This window comes from Lupinus angustifolius, chromosome LG19 (assembly GCF_001865875.1).
Source record: "Lupinus angustifolius cultivar Tanjil chromosome LG19, LupAngTanjil_v1.0, whole genome shotgun sequence".
Taxonomy (NCBI): domain Eukaryota; kingdom Viridiplantae; phylum Streptophyta; class Magnoliopsida; order Fabales; family Fabaceae; genus Lupinus; species Lupinus angustifolius.
Window position 1 is genome coordinate 2,743,416 of NC_032027.1, and position 22,813 is coordinate 2,766,228.

Below are 22,813 nucleotides of genomic sequence, written 5' to 3' on the forward strand. Positions count from 1 at the left end.
CAAATCCATATTTGTGATCAGATTAGCTTCGATACTTAACCAAATTAAAAAAATGATTCAACCAATATTACAATTCACCCATAATTCAATCCACGCTCTCCCTTTTCTTGAGCATTTTGATTTTTTGTACAAGTCTAGTTATAAAATTATCACAAATAAATCCTCTCTCTCTCGTAAACACTCCTATCCGAAAGGGATTCCTTTCCGGTATTGAAAATGTAAGAGAGGTTATTTTTTTAAAATATTTAATTTAAAAAAAATAAAAATCTGTACCATTGAAATATTATTTTTGTCATATATTATAATATCTTAGGTATTCCTATCCTAGTCAAATCAGATTCAGTGCCTTTCCTTTCATTTAATTATTTTCTTCTTATTCTCTATTTCCCAAATGCCAATATCGTTTTCTATGTACCAACAAACCATAAACAAGCTATTTAATCTTCTTCAAATGTGACCTGACAAACAAAGATTATGGCTCTAATGGCTTCTTCAAGAACCAAGCTAGTCACTATTATTACTGAAGCTTCTTCCAAATGGAGAAATTATTGTTCCTCTTATTCCACTACTGCTGATGCTACTATTGAACTAGATAGCTTCTTTGGATTGAAGGATTATGTTGATTATAGAAGATCCATTTATGGTGAAATTACACATAAGGCCCTTCTTGTTGATGTTGTTGGTACCCTTCTCATACCTTCTCAACCCACGGCTCAGGTACTTTGCTTCCATGCAATGCATGTTGAATTTCAGTATTTTGGGTCTCTTTGTTTTTTGCTTATATATGCTCGGAGTTGTTGGAAAGTAAGTCACACATCACTAGGGTGCGAGCGAGGGGTATCTTAAGATAAGTCTCAAATGGATTGAAATGTGGTCGAACCATAGAAACCAGATTCACTAGTTTGGCCGGTGGACTGCAAATGGGTACTAATTCGACTATTCTTTTATCAACTAATACGTCCTGATTCACGTATTCATACTCAGTCTCAAGCGAACCATCATCGAATATGTCATCTTCCTCATCCCGGGCTTCAAGCCATCATAGCTCCAACATTGCAATTCCAATTACATATGAGAATGAGGGTGATGGATAGGGGAGAAGAAGAAAAGGAAACCATAAAATTGGGCTTGTTTAAAAGTAAATGAAATTATTTAGTTAATTAGTCTTTATTTATTTTTAAAATATGATGTGTCAATTTCACTAGTAATAAAAAAAAAAGGGTAACAACCAAAATGTAAAGGGAAGTTAACTAGCGTAATATACTCCCTAGCATAGATGGGTAGCTTATTGCGTATTACGTACTCGTACCGAAGATTATTGTGTCTCACGTGACTAAGGGTCAAACCGTTGTTTATAAAGCTTAGACAACCCTCATCCTATGAGTCAGGGTTGAGTTAGATATTAGAGCCCAACTTCTGTTTCATTGTCATGGGCCAAAAGATGTCCTTTCATATTTTATTATTGTTAAAATTTGAATTTTTGACACCAAATTTATTAATCGAAGTTTTTCTAATTTGTTATAGATATATAGGGAGATTGGTGAGAAATATGGGGTGGAGTATTCGGAGGATGAGATATTGCATAGATATAGAAGAGCTTATAGTAAACCTTGGGGTAAATCTCGTCTCAGGTAACATTTAGTCCCTTTGCTTTTAATTATTTTATTAATATTCCCAACTATCTTTAAACTTGGTACTATTTCATATCTGTAAATGTGTGCCATATTAACTATAGCATTAAAATTTATTTAAAGGGTGACAATGACAACCTACAATGTTGATGTAGCATATATTGAATGGTACAGCTACAAGTAGTATCATAAAAGTACCATGGTTTGGTACATTACAGTTTGTTTGCGGGTTTGTTGGTGTAATTTGAGCAATATTTCTTCAAACCATGCAGTTATTAATTCATAAATCTTAATATGTTGTTATGTTTAATTAGCTCAGAATGAATGTTCTTCCTCAGCTGCGTACTTCTGAAAGGATCATGGTGTAATGTAAGCATTTTAATTAATGAACACATTTTGAGCACAAATCATCCGAGCCAGGGAACCGGAATAGCTACTTATCTTGGCACTTACTATTTTATTATCAAACTCCTGTGTTCTAGAAACAGAGACTATGGTTCAATGAAAGAACATGACAAGCAACATATGGTTTGCATACAGCTTTACATAGGCACATGTATGCACCTTTAAACATTAATGTTACCGGATCCGGATGTATGTTCTGTGTTATTTCTCTCTTAAGAACACCTTAGTAGTATCATAGTATGCACTGGCCTATAAGATGTTATTGTTTAAGTAAAATTTCGAACGAAATGTTTGTCATCCTTCTCAGAGCCTTTATATTAATTGCAACTAAATTGCAAAAAAGTAATTCCTTAAGCATATCTGTAAAACACTTACTGCTGTCATCTTTTGTAATATTCATAGATTCTTCGTTTTTTTGTACTTGCAGATATGTTAATGATGGCCGGCCCTTCTGGCAATATATAGTTAGTTATTCCACTGGCTGTTCAGATTCTCAGTATTTTGAAGAGGTTTATAACTACTATATAACAGACAAGGTCAGGGAACTTAAAGTTACATTTAAAAAAATGTACAATAATTCTTTGTTTTGTTTCATAATTTAGGTTGGGTTTTGATATTTTTGCCTGGCTATCATACATAGGCATGGCATCTCTGCGATCCGGAATCTGAAGAAGTGTTTAGAGCTCTTAGAGAATCAGGTGTCAAGTTGGCCATAGTGTCAAATTTTGACACTAGATTAAGGCCTCTCTTGCAGGCATTAAACTGTGATAATTGGTTTGATGCAGTAGCAGTATCAGCTGAGGTAAGAAAATTGCTCTTTTCTTTTTCTGCATTTTGTTCTATCAGTTTAGCTTATTAGAATTTCAGCTATCCTCCATTGATGTATGTAACTTGCTGTATTGATGTATTCATGTCAATGATGTCATTCACGATAAAGTACCATGAACATGATTTTTTTTTCTTTCAGAAATCTTACAGCAACATGCTAAGATTAAAAGAACAAATGCAAAATAAAAAGATAAAGATATTGAAAGCATAATATCTTTATTTGTATTGTAATTTATTGCTAAAATTTATCTTTCAAGTGTAGCATGTCTCTTTTTAGCAGTGGGCTCATCCCATGTGTTTTTCAAAATCACATTGGAGGGTAGAAGCAAATCAAGATGATTCTGGAGTAAATACTGCATAGAGCTCCCCCACATTGAACCAAACATGCTTACATTTGAAAGTAGTTGAAACAATGAATTTACAGAAAATTGCTCGGCCACCACTATAAGTATTCCATGAAAATATGGTAAACTGAAGTAAATTTGGTGAAAACATACAGGGAAATTTAATGGCTAAAAATAAGATAAGAACTTCTAGTTCTAAATGCATTGGCATTATAGCATGGATTTTGTGTTGCATGCTATATTGCCTATATCAAGTTTCAGGAATTGGCAATTATCCTCTGACATCCTCTTGACAATTGTTTAAATTGTTAAGTTCTTAGTTAAATCTTAGATGCATCTGAGTTCGCGTGCATTTGAGTCGAGCATGATGTTTATTGAAGTTTTGTAATTATATATTTTTCCTTTTTATTTAGTAAAGTTGATTGTCTTGTGACGTAGAGGTCATAGGTTCAAATCTTGTAAACAACCTCTTCACTTGTGAGAGTAAGACTGAATATATCAACTCTTCTTATACCCCACTAAGTAGGAGCCTCGTGCGCTGGGTCACCCTTATTTTTCTCTTACAATATGTGTATGTTCATGGTTGGTTATGCCTTTGCTAAATAGGTTGCAGCAGAGAAGCCAAATCCAACTATATTTCTTAAAGCATGTGACATGTTGGGTGTGAAACCTGAGGATGCTGTTCATGTCGGGGATGATCGTAGAAATGATATATGGGGTGCCAGAGATGCTGGATGTGATGCTTGGCTCTGGGGAAGTGATGTTCACTCCTTTAAAGAGGTATATTAAATTTTAACATCTTCATCTAATATCTTCATCTCTTTCTGAATTCAAAAGGAATTTTTATTGAAGAGAATAGAGGGTAAGTAGTCGAGTTCAACTAGGGGAGAATGAAAAGAATCAGGGAGCTTCGGTTGAATGGGGGATTTGATTCCCCACATGCCAATTTCTTATTCTCTATAGATTCCAAATTCCCAGTAGTTTTCCAAATGAGGAAAAGAAAAATCCTCTCAAACTAAAAGAAAGGGTTAAAATGGAGTTCTTTCAATGAGAAACTTTAACTTCTTTTAAGTCACACTGGAAAAGCATTAAGAAACTGCAAATACAATGTTATCCCCTAACTAATATAGGGAGAAAGAAACACTGCCATACATATTTTGCTGGTAAGGCATGCTATGTCTTGTTGTTGCCCTTCTTTTAATATATTTACTTATAAATTAAAAGAAGATTTATAAATTAAAATATGTAACCAGACATCAAAGTTTTTTAAGAAAAAAGGGCACTAAACCAAGGGAAAGATGAAGACTAGTGATGTTTATTACACACAACTGTTCAATTTAGGTATATCTACATGCAGTTTGTAACTTGGTGCACCCAACAAGTCCAAAAATGAACATCTTAACACTGATAAATGTTCTTATGTTTATAACTTTATATCAGCATTATTACTATGCTAAGTTGCTAACTGTTCATGATTTTGAAAAAAAAAATATTTCACTAGTTTTATTGAGGTTTCTGTGCATACACAAATGATTGACTACTTTGCTGATGCAGGTAGCTCAGAGGATTGGGGTTCAGGTCTGAAACATTATGTCTTTGCAATAAGTTGAAGATTTTGATGCATTTGTAGAGTCCTGGCTTTAGTTATTAAGTTGTATGTATGAAAGAGATTTGAGTCTGTATCTTGTAAAACCAGAATGTAAGGTTTAAGGTAGGAGCATATAATTTTCCAAATATCAGTGTATTCCAAAAAGCTTATGTTAAAATTAGGAGAGGATACTAAAAGAGAAAAAGGAATTTATATGAAACATTATATAAAAAACTCATCCCTATATTTTCATTATATCTCCAAGTGTATTGCTAAACTGAGTCTAAAAATATTGAGAAAAAAGGACAAAAACATTCCTATGTGAGAATTTAAATTTTCTATTTCCTTCATAAGATATACAGTAACACTTTTAGGAGGACATGTCATTTTTCCGGATACAGATTGGCTGTCCTAACTCTGCCCCTATTTCTTTAGTTGCAGAAAAGTTACACACTAACAATTTTATATTATTGAGTATAATATTATTTTCTAGAGACAAGGGGACATATGTTTTTTTGGGACATAAGATCTCAGTTCCATTTTATCACCCAGAGGATTGTGGTGCTTAGGATGAGGGTTACATGTTCCTAACGATGTCCTATTTCATATCTCAAGCCAATCAAAATGTGACTTTTTGTTATTTGTTGTTTTTAAAAATTTTATTTTATTCATGTGATAAAATATGATAGGCTTAAGACAGAGAATGAAATATGGTTGGAGACAGATGATCCTTGTGGGCGGTGCTTATACCAATAGTTATTAACATGATCTTCTCTTAATTTAGAGAATAGTAAAAGGACCCTAGTTTTGAGCATAATGGGTCATGCTATTTTTTTTCTTCATATAGAGCTTCGAGAGAGGTGACAAACCTCTCTTTGGACCGCTATTCAGATGGAACATAAACTCAGTGTCGTTGTCAAGTATTTTCAATTTCAAAATGTTCTATTTCAGGATTTGGTTTATTTCAATTTATATTCCAATACATTATTGCACTACTGAGCATTCACCAGAGATCTTAATATAACTGAAAATTTGGTTAATAAAATATTAAACAGTTATTAATAAGTATAAAAGGGTTATCTAAACCAAAATAACTTATTGAATATTAGTCTTTCCACTAAGAATTGTTATTATAAGTTATTTTCAAATGAATTTTGTTGGTTGTTTAGTAATTAATTGACTATTTGGGTAAAACGTTTGAATTGAAATTTCTAATCATTTTTATTATACACTTGACTAGAAAACACTAATTCACCTAGCTAAGATTCATTCACACAAGAAACCTCAAAATTACTAAAAATTAATGTCTTAGTCAATGTTTAGTAGCTCTTGCAATGAATTTCTCTAGTAACTTTACATATAAGATGAAGATTTATGATTCACAAAATATACCTCTATGTCTAGTAACTTTACACATAAGATGAAGATTTATGATTCACAAAACATACCTCTTTATGTGTATAGTATATGCATGCGAAATTGAGTTTTAATGCAATACCTTGAATATACTAATTACCAACGTATTGGTTATATTAGTAGCTTATCAAAATAATTCTATGTCCAACAACTAATTTAACAAGATGAAAATATATGAACCGCTAACATACCTCTATATTTGATAGTTTATTTAAACAAGTTTGGGAGTTATTTAGTTGAAGAATAACTTTGTGTTTAGTAACCAAAACAACAACATGCATGAAGTGACAAAATGATATAAATCTATGTCTAGAAATTAGACCAAATTGATGAATTGAATAAAGTCAGATTTACAACAAGAATTTCTCCAATATTTTCATCAACAATTCCTACAACAAGGTGATCAATCTTAAAGCAAGTAATAAGCACATACATAACACATAAGGATCAAAACATAAGGAATTAGTATAAAATCGAATCAATATGCACACATCAAGCTCATATTACATTCAATCTCAACAAGAAGAAAATTAGCTACTCATAAATGCAAAAGAGAGAAAATACAACTGATGAGTGAGAAATTACCACTTTAATGAGCATGGATTAGATCCTCTACACAACAACATGCATAAAGTAACAATTTGATATAAATATATATCTAACACTTATACCAATTGATGAGTTGAATAAAGTTAGAATTATAACAAGGATTTCTCCGAGAATTATTTTCAAAATTCATACAATCAAATGGTCAAACTCAAAGTAAGCATTAAGCGCACATATTCAACTCCAAAAATTCAAAACATAATGAATTAGCATAAAACCGAATCAATATGCATATATCAAGCTCATATTACATTCAATCGCAACAATAAAGAACTTAGCTACTCATGGTAACTAAATGCAACCAAAATTAAGAGAGAACACAACTCATAGATGATGAATTACCACTCAAATGAGCATGGACTAGCTCCTCTAGTGCTTACACCTTTCTTCCATAACTCCAAGGAAGCTAAACTCGCCTAAAAACTAAGAAATTGTTGTATTACAAGTGTATTGCTCGAAGTGTACTTAATAAACCTAAGTTAAATCCATTCAATAATGTCTGAAAACTGGCTTCCACCCTCAGCGCACTGCCTTACGCTAAGCACATCACTTCACCTAGCTAAGCTCCACTTTCCAGCGCACCACCTTTGTTAAGTGTCAAATTTGTCACATTTTATACACTCTTTTTACAACATTTTAACTACTTAATCAACTAAAATAAATGAAATTATATTAATACATGATTAAAACTTGTGTAAATGACCAAATCTAACCTCATTAGTGTTTTGTAGGTTTAATCCGGATCAATTTTGGCAAAAAAGATAAGTGCTGAACAAAAACAAGAATTCAACCATGACATGCCGGAGTAAAATCATGATAACTCATTCGTTCACTGTTGGATCAAACTGAAATTTTGATATGTTATTCCTAACTGACGGGGCTTCAATGTGAACGGTCGGATCTTCAAAATGAACAAAACTCATTGCACTAAGCGCAATTTGGTGCATTGAAAGGTCACTGTAGGCCAGTGGGAGGTGTGCTGAGCACATATGACAATATTAGAATACTATTTAAGGAGTTCCAACTTAAACCAAAGGACATACACTTTGTAATATTTATTTGTAATACTTCTTTTCTGAGTTTCTAAGGTAGTTTAGCTCATTTTAGTCATGAGATCAAGGTGTAAGTATTAGAGGAGTTAAAATACACTCATTTGTATATGGTTCTACCACCCCATGAGTTATGTTTTATCCATATCCTACTTACGCCTTGTGAGCATGAGTGGATAAAATCCTTATTGAGATTGAATGTAAAATGAGCTTCATGTATACACGTTTCTTCAACATTTATTCATGAAGTTTTGATTATATTTGAGTTTTGTATTTACTTTATGTTTGCTTTAAGTTTGATCACCTTATTGCATGATATTAGAATAAGTTGCTTTGGTTCTCATTTGCATTATTCTGGACTTGCATAACTCAAACAGTACTACATTTGCTACACATAAACTTGTTTTATTTGCCATTTCATGCGCTTCACTTTTTGGTATCTAGACGTAGAACTAATATTGTGATTTTATAACTTTCAAGTTGAATAGCATGTGTTACTAGACATAAAGATGTGCTTGAAAGTTCATAAAACTAAATTTTTTCATTGTAGTTACTAAACATAGATCTACCTGTGATAAAGTACTAGCATAGACCAAGACATTGGCGGCTAGTACAAATGAGGTATTGCATTTTTACTCTACTTACATGCTTGCATCACTAGACATAGGGGCATGACTTTGTAAGTCATATTTCTTATTCTTATGTATCAAAGTCACCAGACATAGGTATTTTTTGTATAAGTTATTAAATTGACTAAGACATTAGTTTTTAGTAATTTTGAGGTAATTATATAGAATAATCATTACCGAATGAAATGCTTTAAGAATCAGATGTGTATAGATAGTAAGTGTGAAGTTCAATCCCAACTCTTTTTATCATTACAATTTTGATTTACTTGTGTCATTAAATAAACAAACCTCTTTTTAAAACCAACTTACAATAATATTTTTTAGTTGAAAAGCTAATTATCTAGCAAGTCCTTGTGGATACGACAACCCCTTACTCTATACTTGTTTATGACATGATGTAGTATTTATACTTTTATTTGCCAATTAGCAAACCTTACATTGGGCACACATCTTGCATTGAGCGCGCCTCCCTTTTCCACTTGGCGCATGTTTTGCGCTTGATGTATTTGAGGCAGAGACTAATTATTATGATTCGTAATAAAATCCGCCCAACACGAGATTACACTTGGTGCAAGTCCTTCTATCCCTGAGCATGGCTTGTGGTGCCAAGCAAAAGTACCAATTGTTATCTCATTCGCCGATTTTGGTTCATGCGCTTGATCTAGTTGAACTTTGCCTGAAAACTTAGTTTTTTTCGATCATTCCTCAAGTTTAAGCCTACACAAACACTTCAAATGTGTTATTTGACCAATTAACAAGTTTTATTATTTAAGAACATAAAACCAATCATTTGCATTATTCTGGACTTGCATAACTCAAACAGTACTACATTTGCTACACATAAACTTGTTTTATTTGCCATTTCATGCGCTTCACTTTTTGGTATCTAGACGTAGAACTAATATTGTGATTTTATAACTTTCAAGTTGAATAGCATGTGTTACTAGACATAAAGATGTGCTTGAAAGTTCATAAAACTAAATTTTTTCATTGTAGTTACTAAACATAGATCTACCTGTGATAAAGTACTAGCATAGACCAAGACATTGGCGGCTAGTACAAATGAGGTATTGCATTTTTACTCTACTTACATGCTTGCATCACTAGACATAGGGGCATGACTTTGTAAGTCATATTTCTTATTCTTATGTATCAAAGTCACCAGACATAGGTATTTTTTGTATAAGTTATTAAATTGACTAAGACATTAGTTTTTAGTAATTTTGAGGTAATTATATAGAATAATCATTACCGAATGAAATGCTTTAAGAATCAGATGTGTATAGATAGTAAGTGTGAAGTTCAATCCCAACTCTTTTTATCATTACAATTTTGATTTACTTGTGTCATTAAATAAACAAACCTCTTTTTAAAACCAACTTACAATAATATTTTTTAGTTGAAAAGCTAATTATCTAGCAAGTCCTTGTGGATACGACAACCCCTTACTCTATACTTGTTTATGACATGATGTAGTATTTATACTTTTATTTGCCAATTAGCAAACCTTACATTGGGCACACATCTTGCATTGAGCGCGCCTCCCTTTTCCACTTGGCGCATGTTTTGCGCTTGATGTATTTGAGGCAGAGACTAATTATTATGATTCGTAATAAAATCCGCCCAACACGAGATTACACTTGGTGCAAGTCCTTCTATCCCTGAGCATGGCTTGTGGTGCCAAGCAAAAGTACCAATTGTTATCTCATTCGCCGATTTTGGTTCATGCGCTTGATCTAGTTGAACTTTGCCTGAAAACTTAGTTTTTTTCGATCATTCCTCAAGTTTAAGCCTACACAAACACTTCAAATGTGTTATTTGACCAATTAACAAGTTTTATTATTTAAGAACATAAAACCAATAATATGAATTGAGTAATAAGTTAAAATTTTACAAAATTGGTATTGAATTTATGATCATTTTTGCACTGGCGCTTAGCGCAGATATCAAAGTATGTCTAACTCCTTGAGTGCGGTTCGTGTGCTGAACTTAAAAAATTTTCGTCCAGAAACTTAGCTTGTTTCAGTTTCCCTCCGGTTTTGGTCTGCACACACACTTCGAATGTGATATTTGACTATTTAACATATATTAAGCATTTATGATCAATTAGCCAATAAATTATATTAACTAAAGAGTCAAAGTGCGATAAAATTAATAGTTACTTTATGATATTTTGGCACTTAATAATATATAGTATATATAAGATATATAAAAATATGTGTAAGGATCCTTTCTTAGACTTAAAGGTGAATTCATATAGAGATGACAACTTAACCTGAATTTAATTCAAATTTAATAGGGAAAATCTGCTTTGAGTAGTTTCTGGTTTTCCCGGATCTAAAATGTTGTGTTTGTGTTTAGTATAGGTGATACTCGACCCCAAATCAATCCAAACCTGAATTATATAATAAATATATTATTATTACTATTATTATTATAATAATAATAATAATAATAATATAACATGAGTATACTGAAGGACAAGTTATCCACTTAATTGATAAAAGACATTTTTGTATGAGTTTGATATGAGTTTAGATTATCCAAAACCTAGCTGTATTTGGGATTGTGTAAGCACAACAATGACCTCAATCCATCCTGTTTGATCACTAAAATGCACAATAAAATGTACCATTTTATTATTATTAAAAGTTGAATCAAAACGAGTTGAAACCTGAGATTGAATTAGTTTGAAAACCTGAATATAAACTAATCGAGCTAAATATTATTTATATTTTTGGATCAGATATCCTTTTGCCTAACAACCGATACAGTTCAATCCACAACCACCCGCCCCTACCTCACAACCAACCAAAATGTACACTCTGTCCCTTTTCTAATTCTTTTTCCCGATGTCCCTCCTGTGGACGAGTTTGTTTATAAGAATGAGTTTGTTTATAAGGACAACTCCTAACTATAAACAAGCTCTAGTTCATCCATAAATTTTAGGGATAGTGAGATGAAATCCACTACTAATGCTCAAAGTTCTCTTTCATTAAGGTAAGATGGAAATGAAGTTAGCCAAATATTTTGGTTTTCTGAAACTTAAAAAGCATGTCCAATTTTCAAAATCATATTGCAATTTTTATTAATTTGTTACTTTTATATCATGTCTCACTTTTTCTCTCTCAATTATTATATCCTTATTATTTAATGAGATGAGATCCTCTTTTAGACACTCGTAATCGAATATGATGGTAGGAATAAATTTCAAAGTTTTTAATATATTAAATTCAAAAAATAAAAAAACTTGGACTCTTAATTCTTTTTTATGACACATGTTAAAATTTAGATTCGATACTTAATTCTTAGGATATTAGAAAGGATCCGACCCTTTATTTAATATAGTATAAATAATTGTCATTGGTTCGACCATAACTCAAACATAGTCGATCCATTAAACCATTAATATGTGTTTCAACTTCAATTATTAGTAAGATTTTGAAAATAAGAAGAAAAAAACATCTCTTGTTGTTTTATATCATAAATAAATGAAATTAAATGAATATCATAAATAAATTAAATTAAATGAATATCATAAATGAAAAATATATATAATAATATGGAAAGCAAATCTACTGTAATATAAAAAGTGAGAAAGAATCCTAGTAATTATTTTAATATTTTGATGAGATGCTGAAATTGTATTTTTGGAAATTAATTAATTATTAACATTATTTTTAATTTATTTTAATAGCCATTATAGTATATTTTAATAGGCACCTCTAAAATCTTCTCATCTTTTTTGATAAACAATATGAATTTTGAAAACAAGTTTTTTAAGCCTTTTTTTTTAATAAAACACAAATGGTAAGGATTAAATAAAATTAAAGTAAAGCTTTATTTTCTTATTTTTATTTTTAAAAAAACAACCAAGTGAGTTATTATCATATGATATTAACTACATATATCAAATGACGGCATAATACTCTATTATAAATCATATACACAAATAAAATATTGATAATCATTATTATAGTATTAAACTACCATCTATCTCATATTTTCTTCCATATTTTTTCAATGCATAAACAATTTTCCTTTTATTCAATAATTGTTTTTTATTCATTTAATTTACTTATATTCTTTCCATTTGTGAGCTGTAAAACTACTATATTATATTAATTGAAATATATATCTATATATATGGGATAAAATCTTTTCTTCGAAAATATAATAAATAGTTTTGAGAGCTACAAGTTAATTCTATCAATCAAGTATAAAATAGTATCCTAATAAATGCATTTAATGTTTAATTGTCATTTCCACCTATAAAAACATGTTATTATTTTCTTTTCTCCAACCTAAAAACCACTATGGCCAACACAAACAATTTCCATAGTCCTGAATATCTTACCAACTTGCGAGAAATCATGGCTATTGTTGATTCTCAAGTTGCTCGTGAAAATATTCCTTCCATGCGAAGGCAATATTTCTCAAATCATATTAATCCTCAGAGAGAGTTAATTTCAAACCCTATAGTTCCAAATTTCAATAGGCCAGTGCTAATGCAAAAACCCAGAAACTTTACTAATAGTAGGGTTTTCCAAGCACCATTTTCTGAAGTGGCATCTCGTGGAAGTTCTAGCTCTTTTCTCTTTAACAACCGAGGTAGTACTTCACAACTATCTCAGGCACAACGATTTTCATCAGAGGCTATTAGAATCCAACAAGAAATGAGAATGAAAATGTCTCCAATTGATGGTACTATGCCATTAATAAACATGTTGGATAAACCCATCAACAACAATGATTTCATTATTGGGGATAATAACTTGTATCGTGGAAACCCTGATTTGCGAATCTTAGATCTGACGTTAAAGCTCTAGTATTTAGCGTCATGAATTATTATATTGTATGTGGAAACACAATCTTTTCATGTAATGTTTCTCAAATAATTAGTGTGAATAAAATTGTGTCGACAATTATGAGTAGTGTTTTTGTTTTGTGTTATATTGCAAAGTTTTATCATCTTGGTTCTATTTTTTCTTAATGGTGTATGTGACATTGAGAATATCGAGTGTCAAAAGGAAATAAAATGTTATTTTAATTTTTTATTAATGAATTTTCTAGGAGTAATTGATTTTTATCTTGATGATTATTCTTTTCGTTTTCAAATTGAAATTGCAATCGTATTGTGGGTGAATACAATTTGATGCAGCTTTTATTTTTCTGGTGGTATATGAGGATTATAAGATAATTTTGAATAAGAGGAAAAAATGTATGTACTAATGCTGTATAAGTTTTATATAGTATTATTGTATCATTTATTATTTATATTTAATTATTATTATTATCTTTTCAAAAAAGTAATATAAATGAATGAAATTAGACTTCTCTTCAATACTAGACAGGAAAAATGATGTAAATAAAAGAAAAAAGTTAGATGTAATAACACTTGTATCCTTGTATCTACCATAACAAGACAAGTTTACACTTAAAACTAAAGAGAAAAACAACACTTCTATCTCCATTAATAGAGAGAAGTCTAACCCAAATAAATGATAAATAATAAATTAATTGTATATAAATTTTTATATTCACAATACAAAAATATTACTATATTATTAAATTAGATGCTAGAGATCATGATGTTGAGCAATGAGCCAATCAGTGGCTAGTAAAAAAAGAAAGAGAGTTGTGAAGATGTGATAAAGATGTATTGTTTCAAATTATATCTCAGACTAATAAATGCATTCATATTGTTTAAAAAAATAATTTTTTATTATTTTATATAATTTTATTTTAATATCATTGATTTGAGATATTATTAAGGATAACAGCTCATTGCTCGTAAAAATGAATGTAGTCAAATGTGTGATAAAGACAAACAAAAAAAATATAGGGATAAAATATTAATATATTCATGAAATAAATAAAGTATTCCATTCAACGCATAACCTTTTCTTCTATTAAATAATAGTCGTGTTTCCTTTTATGTATATACATTAAATGTATTCTTGTAACTTTTCTCAACTAGTGCGACTAAATTAAATTTCTCCCCAATTATGTCACCCCTAATATTTAAGAATTATGCAAATCAACCATTTATATATATTGACTTTGCAGTAAAGTTTAATTAAAATAGTATTGTGTGCTGCAATATTAATAACTTAATCTTTTCCATCATTAGTCTTGACTCCCTCTTACGGTCTTACCACTATTCTTACTAAAACTCACCCTCCCTCTCAAATAATCACTTAACCAATAGATGACACAAAACAAAATCAATTAAAAATACTTTAACAACCTATAATTATAAGGCCCGACAAGTAACATTTGACACATGTTTTTTAATTGTTATTCCTTCATGACTCATTAAATGAATTTATAATAACAAATTAAATGATTTTAAAAATTCAAAAATAAAATTGCTAGTAATTATTAAGCTTTGTGAATACTGATTATAATTAAAAAATTTCCAATGTGCACAAAATTAGTTTCAAGTCCTCTAAAAATATGATTTTTTTCGCCATAACTCATTTTAATAATTTTACAAAGCTATAAATCATTGAAATACTTTTAAATAGGTCAAAATAGTTATTTGACTCTATAAAACCAAGAAAATTGTTGGAACATTCTTTTTGAGCAAAAAATTACCTCAATATTTATAAATGAGTAAAAATAATATTGATTTTATAAAATCATAAAAATGATTAAAATATCATTTTTAATTATTTTTTTTTTAAAACCATGCCACATAAAATACACAAAGTACTATGTAAGATCAATCAAAGAAAGTACTCCAAGCAACTCATACACTAATAAAAAAAAGGAAAATATTGACAACTATCGCTAGCGCATAAGGATAACAATGAGTATTCTGACCCACAGGAATATTTATAATGGGTCAGGTATGAGTCTACGTTTTTTGACCTACATATATTTGGTATCAAAGATTTTGAAACAAGCTCTTGAATAAGTATGAGTAATTAACTTACATAATTGTAATCTTACATTAATATTATGCTAATCATAATTGTAATAATTGTAACAAAAATATTACGGTAATCATAATTGTGATATTATATTATTAATTCATAACTATAATATCATGTTGATCCATAAATATACATTGATGTTATGTTGCTAGTTCATAACTATGATGTTATATTATAACAATTATTGCTAAATAATTTTTTATCATAATTATAATGTTATGTTATTAATCTATAATTGTGATGTAATATTATGTTGATTAAAGAATTGTTACTAAATAATTATTCATCATAAGGGTGCATTAATGATTTTTAATTTTTTTTGTTTGTTTGAGTAAAAAAGCTGTATTTAATCGAAAATTTTATTTGCATTTAGATTCTATTTTTTAAATTTATTATTTTCTTCTTTTATTGTTTAAAATAACATAAAATATTATAGGAAACAAACACACAATTTCATAAATTGTTCATAATTATTTTTAATATTTTCTAAATTTTGCATACGAATAGATTTAGTGGTAGATGACCCATTGGTATTGACGTAGGTCTGAATCTAAAATAAATAAACGGGACAAGTCTAAATATTGTACTTCTTATACTCATCCAAACACATTATTATCTGCGAACACAAAAAATATTATCTAACTTTAAGTAGATCAGTTAATCATGCTACGTCGAACAAGTCAACAAACCATTCAAATAAACAAAAACATCTAAATTGATAAAATAGCCAATAATAAAATCACACGTAATCACATAATTGTTCAGCCAACAAAAAAAATAATACCACCAATGGAATACCTGTCTTTAGGGGTGACAAGTGTATAGATTTAGATCGTAATAGATAAGATAAAAAATCATTCACCAATCTATGAATCTATTTTAATAGATTGAATGAATAAATATCCAATTCATTTCATCTTTTTTTAACTTGGAACTACAAATACTTTTGAATCTATTTCAATACAAAATATTTGAAATTCATTTAAAAAATGTTTTTTAGTTTTTCTAAGAAACATTTTCTTTTGAAAAGTGATTTTTAAACTTTTAATTTTTTTTATAATATTCTAGAAACATATAACGTTTAAGGTTCTAGGCGGTGTTGTTAATATTGTATCAGTCATCAAATTGATTAGGATACTGATATAGTGCTTCAATCGATGATTCACTAATTAAACTGTATATCGGTGAAATTAGATATACATATATAATATTTATTTTGGTTTCTCACATATATCCTCGCACTAGAAGCAATCCTGTCCGAGTTGGGAACATCCACATGTACGTGAAGCTAACTATATTAACATTAATGTTGAAAAATCAATAATAAACAAATATTTTTTTATTTTCGTTAGAAACTTAATTTTAAATAAAAATCGGTTGTATGACCGGTACGGTTCAATTAAAAACCGGTTGATATGACCGGTTTGACCAGTTTTAGCCAGTTTTGACAGATATGATTGCATAACCTGTATAATTACTGTACCGTATCAATATTGATATCTGTTCACTAGTTTATCGGTTCAACCAGCCAATATAAAACGACTTTAACAACACTGGTTCTAGGTATAAATTTTTTAACACATAGTTATATTCAATATGCATTTGAAAACAAACTTTTACTATTAACCAAATCCACATGTCGTATAGTTAATCTCAATTAAAAAAAAATCAAAGTAAGAGTGAGAAAGATTACAAGAAATTGAGAGTTGAAATAGTGAATGAGATTGAAAAGTAAAAAACATAGTTTGTTAATGTTTATTTTTTGGATGGACTGAATACTCATGCAAATGAAAATAATAGATTAATTCAAATTCATATTACTAATATTATCATTGGATCGTATATATTTATATCTTTTAGCTCAAATGAATTTAATTTTCTTAGATTTCATGAATTATGGATAATTTTATCGCCTCTGCTTACCATGTTAGAATATATATATATAATTTTATTTTGCATTGCCAAACCTTCAAGATTTATTGCCCAAACTCAATTCATTATATTCTATATCCATTTCAATTATTTTAATAACCTACTATTTATACCGTTGATTTTTTTAATTTATTCAATTAATATTTGTGAATTTAAATTTCTTTATTTTTAATATTATAAACTACGTTTATCAATTTTAATATATTATTATATTACCTCTTCTATTATGTAGGGTTACTAATGTATAAAGCTGCAGCAATTATTTGGTGTCAAAAGTTTAAAAAGTTTTGTTTTGATCAAATTCTGTTTTAATTTTATCTTGTCAATAACAAATAAAAGTGAGTTGGTATAAACAGAATTAATAATTAGCCTGTATAATTTAACTTTTTGTTACTTTACCATTATTAATAACTTATTTTTGTAAGTAACATCATAAAGGTAACATATCATTAGTAATAAAGTAGCACCACTCAAATTATTGCCTCTTTAAAAATAAAAGGTATATAACTATCACTTATAATAAATTTTAGTTTATATTTTGATGATTTATAGAAGTATAATCTATAATATTAAATTTATGGACTTTAAAAAATACGAATTTAACTTATCACTAGTTGTATTAATATATATGTTTTATAGTATATAAAAGAATAAATTATATTTTTATTTCAGGAGATAAATTATATTTTTTGGCCACTAAATAATGACATATGTACTATATTTTTATAGAAAAAATTTAAATGAGATACTTTATTCTCATAGTATAATACATAATACAATTAAGCATATTCCTTTTTCATATTGTAGAGGAAAATAGTAGTTATTATAGCTTTTGAAAAATTAAAAATTATTGCTCTGTTGAAAAAAGAAAGTGTAGTCAATTATGACACTACTAGAAGAAAGTATGTCATAAATGAATAACTTAACTTTAATACTTCACTTAAAATTTTTACTCAAGACTAAACTCTTGGATACACTTTAAATTATATTATTTTGTTTTTATTAAAATGTTTAGTTTAAGGTGAGTAGATTAAACTTGTAATTAATATTTTGGTAGTGCTACTTTTGATTATATGTTTTTTTGTGTGCAGAAATTAAAAATTGTTAAGACCAAAATAAAAAAATAAAAATTACATCATGTTCTGACTTTATCTATACTTATATATTTATACTATAAGTGAAGGAAAAACATGTGTAACTACAAATTTCACTTTCCTATTTTGCCAATAATTTTTTTAATTTGTACAAAATACCATATAACTGTATAACCACCACCAACATATTAACCATCTCTCTAATATTATAATAAAATAAAAAAATATAATATAAAGTATCCTAATAAAAAATACAATATAAAATATATTTGATACAAAAAATATTCCAATTCTCCAAAGTAAAATATATAAAATTTGAACAATTGATATTGTAAAAGTATAAATCTGGGTTAGCAAATAAAAATTACATCATGTTTTGACTTTATTTATACTTATATATTATATATACTATATATAAAGCCAAAATATTTTATAACTACTTACATGGTATAATTTCTTCTAGCTTATTTTGTCTTTCTAATTAAATAATATTACAATATTTTGTCACATAATAAAAAAATATTCATGGAAATTTTCTTTTATAGGCTAATGTTAGTATTTGTTGTGGGTGAGATTCAAATCTTCAACATCTTTCACCTTAACCATCAAATTAAACCACCTTATAACTCTTTTTTTTATTTTATTTTTAATTTCCTTAACCATCAATCCACATTTTAACTCCATTTTTTTAATTTTTAAATTTGATATGTGTGAGACTCAAATCTACACCCTCTTGTAATCCGTTTCTTAAACCTTTCATCCTCACCATTAGACTAAAAATACCAAACCACCAAATGCAATTTATAATTACAGTTTTTAATAATATCACAATTGATTTTCATATTTTTTTACAATATCATATATACTCAATACAAAGTGGTTATCGAAGGCTAGTATATATAGTATAGATGTTGGGCAAATTGCACATTGTCTCTAACTTCAAAATTGACTAAAAAAATAGTACATGTTATTATTATTGTAGATTATAGATATAATTCACTTTATAATTTGTCAAATTCCTGTATTAAAAGTTTTTTTGCCTTCTAGCTATGAACATCAGGGTAATACAAGACAACCACACACCAAAGTAACTGTATACGAGAAAGAGGGTAATCTTAAAAAATAATGAATGCCCAATATGTCTTTATACCTAAGATTATTATCTCACTATCATGTATACGTAATAACTAACATACAATATTGTGCCATACATCATCATATGTCGTAATTCATAATTTCTTATTCCAAAGATTTTGGAACACAACTTTAATTAATTAACTTGTGCAAACCAGAGGCAAGGAAACAAATGCCCTGTGTTTGCCATGCATCGGCACGTGTTTGCCATGCATCGGCACGTGTTTGCCATGCATCGGCACGTGCAATTCAAAGGCTACAATTAGTTTTATTGAAAGTCACACTGTGAATTGTGAATTATGATAATATGCTGTGCCACCTATTGTAGTACTTGCACAGTGCAAACTACCAAACGCTCTCTCCACGGCAAAATACACAAATATTTTTTGGGGGTTGTTGGGACATATAAATATATATATTGATTATTTGGTTAGGCTAAACAATTCTTGTTTCTCATTTAGATGGATCGTAGATTTTTTCCATTAAATTAAGAATGAATACCAATTTTGTTCCTTAAAAAAATTTGCCCATACTAATTTAATCACAAAAAAGTAAAGATATAAAGCAATACTTAAAAATTGTGAATGTGATTCAATATAGTGATTATGAAAACTCATAGGAATGTTTAAAAAACTAACTTGACTAACGTTTGATTTTTAAGATCATTTTAAGTTTTCAGTTGTAACTGAATCTTTACTTTTAAATTAATATAAGTTGTTAAGACATATAGGAGTAAATATGTTTTTACTTAAATATAAGTTGTTTCTGGATTACTTTATTAATATATTTATTTTTATAAATCATATAATTATTTTAATTCTCTCCGAAATAGAAGTAATGGTTAAAATTTAAAGTTTGTCAAAATTTAAAATTTATATTTTGGTCAAACTTTAATGTTAAGCTTTAATAGTTTCCAAAAAAATCAACTTTGTTGACAAAACTTCAACGCGTAATGTGTGATTTTTTTAATAAATTTAGGCTTGAATTTTTTATGCATTGGATCTAAAAAATGTCTAGAGTGACCTTGACAATAATGACGATGATATTCAAGGTGGTAGTATTAGTTAGGATGAAGGTAGTTAGTTATATATGATGGTGATGACAGTAGTTATGCATAGTAATGATGATAGTGATTAGATGATTGAAATGGTGCTCGAAGTGATGGTTCTTGTAGGATAATATATTTTTAAAACAAAATAGAAATTATAAAATATTTTTTTTATTGTTCTGAAGATGGAGATAAGATTGAATTGATAAGAATCATTTTAGCCTAAATTTTGAGATATGATTGAATTGAAAAAAAAAATCATTTTGGCTAAATTTTGTGATGTATTTTCTGAAAGTATATTGTTTATGTGTGAAGTTTTTTCTTCTTTTCCTACCTTAATTTGAGTGATGATACTCATGATGAAAGGAACTAGAGTAAAAAATGGCTTTAACCTTTTGAAAAGGTAAACAAAACCATATTAAATAAGTGTTTCATGTGCTTCAGATTTCAGCCACACTTTACACACAGACAAACACATAGATGCCACACGCCAGACACGCTTTTGCAAGCTGACTTAGCTAATTCTATAGTGCGAACATATATAATTCTATTGGCTAAATCAAATATAGGATTGGCCAGGGGCGATCTTCTCTAGGACTGGTGGGGCAGTTGCCCCCTCAAATATTTCAAAAAAATATTATAGAGATATTTTATTTGGTATATTTTAAAATTTAACAACAAAATTTAAGAATAAGATTGTAATATTTATGTATTATTAGTGTAAAAATTTATACACATTCACTATCTCATTCATCATTCATTTAAATTAATGTTTTTAAAGAGTTAATAAAGATTGAATATGAATGATAGGTGATGAAGTAAAAAAGTATAAAATTCATACACTGTTAGTGCATATATTATTCTCTCCAAGAATAATACTTCTACACGACTTATTGGACAAGAAAAAAATCAATATTCTCTTCAAAACTCTCATCTTTTATGAAGTTTCACTCTCTTTAGTATCACATGACATATTTCTCTCCCCTAATATCGCTTTCGATAACTCTCCAACTCAAACCTATTTATTTTTTCACCTTAAAAATGTCATATTTGCTCTTTATAAATCAGTTTTCTTCAATTGCTTTTTTTCATAGCACGTTATTATATGCCTATGAAGTCATGACATGATTACTTATGATTTGTTTGTTTCTTGCATCAAATTTTATTCATAGACGTTGTTATTCTTTGTTAGTGAACTATTTTTTTATTAATTAATTTTAGTTGGGTTATTCCATTGCTATGTATGATATTCTTAATTTCGTTATTTCTATCTTTATATATTTTTCTCTTAAAAAAATATTTGTATCAATCTCAAGCATACATTATTTTGATTCTCTATTTGAAAGGATTGAAAAACTAACTTTATGCTCGATTCTTCTGAGTTTAAAATACATATAATGTTTATAAGAGATAATGAACTTATTTGTGCTTAGGAATATTTGGAATTTCTTCATAGATTTGTTATGTTATATTTTTATCATGTTTCTTGGGAATTTAAACATGAAAGAATAACTCATTTTTACATTAAAAATTATATATATTCTAATGATTTCATATATTATTTATGTATAAATCATAATGCTGCCCCCTCTAAAATTATGGTCAAGATCCGCCACTGGGATCAGCATATTAGTTCATTTGGAAGTGAACTGCTTTATAGCTGTTAGATAAAAAAAAAAATTGGTTATCGATTACCACTTTGTGCACCTTTTAGAAGTCGTAGTAACATTATACAACTTTAGTATATAAGTCGTGATGTAATAATACAAGTACTTCAGGTCAGTATAAAAGTTGTGATTACATACAACGACTTCTGGATGAAAGTCGTGATGAAGTAATACAACTTCTGGTCAGTATAGAAGTCGTGTTGACATATAATGACTTATGAATGAAAGTCGTGATGAAGTAATACAACTTCTGGTCAGTATAGAAGTCATGATGACATATAAAGACTTTTGGATGGAAGTCGTGATGAAGGAATACAACTTCTGGTCAGTATAGAAGTCATAATGACATATAACGACTTCTAGATGGAAGTCATGATGGAGTAATACAATTTCTAGCCAGTATTAGACGTCGTGATGACATATACTGAATTCTAAATGGCCTTCAGGAAGTTGTGATGACATATAACGACTTCTGAACTGAAATTGTAATTTGTTATGACG

The 22,813-nt window shown here is 28.8% G+C and overlaps 1 protein-coding gene across 1 annotated transcript; it reads left to right on the forward strand.

Moving 5' to 3' along the window:
* On the forward strand, window positions 342-5,025 carry LOC109333721 (haloacid dehalogenase-like hydrolase domain-containing protein 3). The gene is made up of 6 exons (XM_019569277.1): window positions 342-717; window positions 1,525-1,631; window positions 2,464-2,572; window positions 2,677-2,838; window positions 3,815-3,988; window positions 4,763-5,025. The coding sequence occupies exons 1-6, from the start codon at window positions 475-477 to the stop codon at window positions 4,790-4,792; spliced, it is 825 nt and encodes a 274-aa protein (XP_019424822.1). The 5' UTR covers window positions 342-474; the 3' UTR covers window positions 4,793-5,025.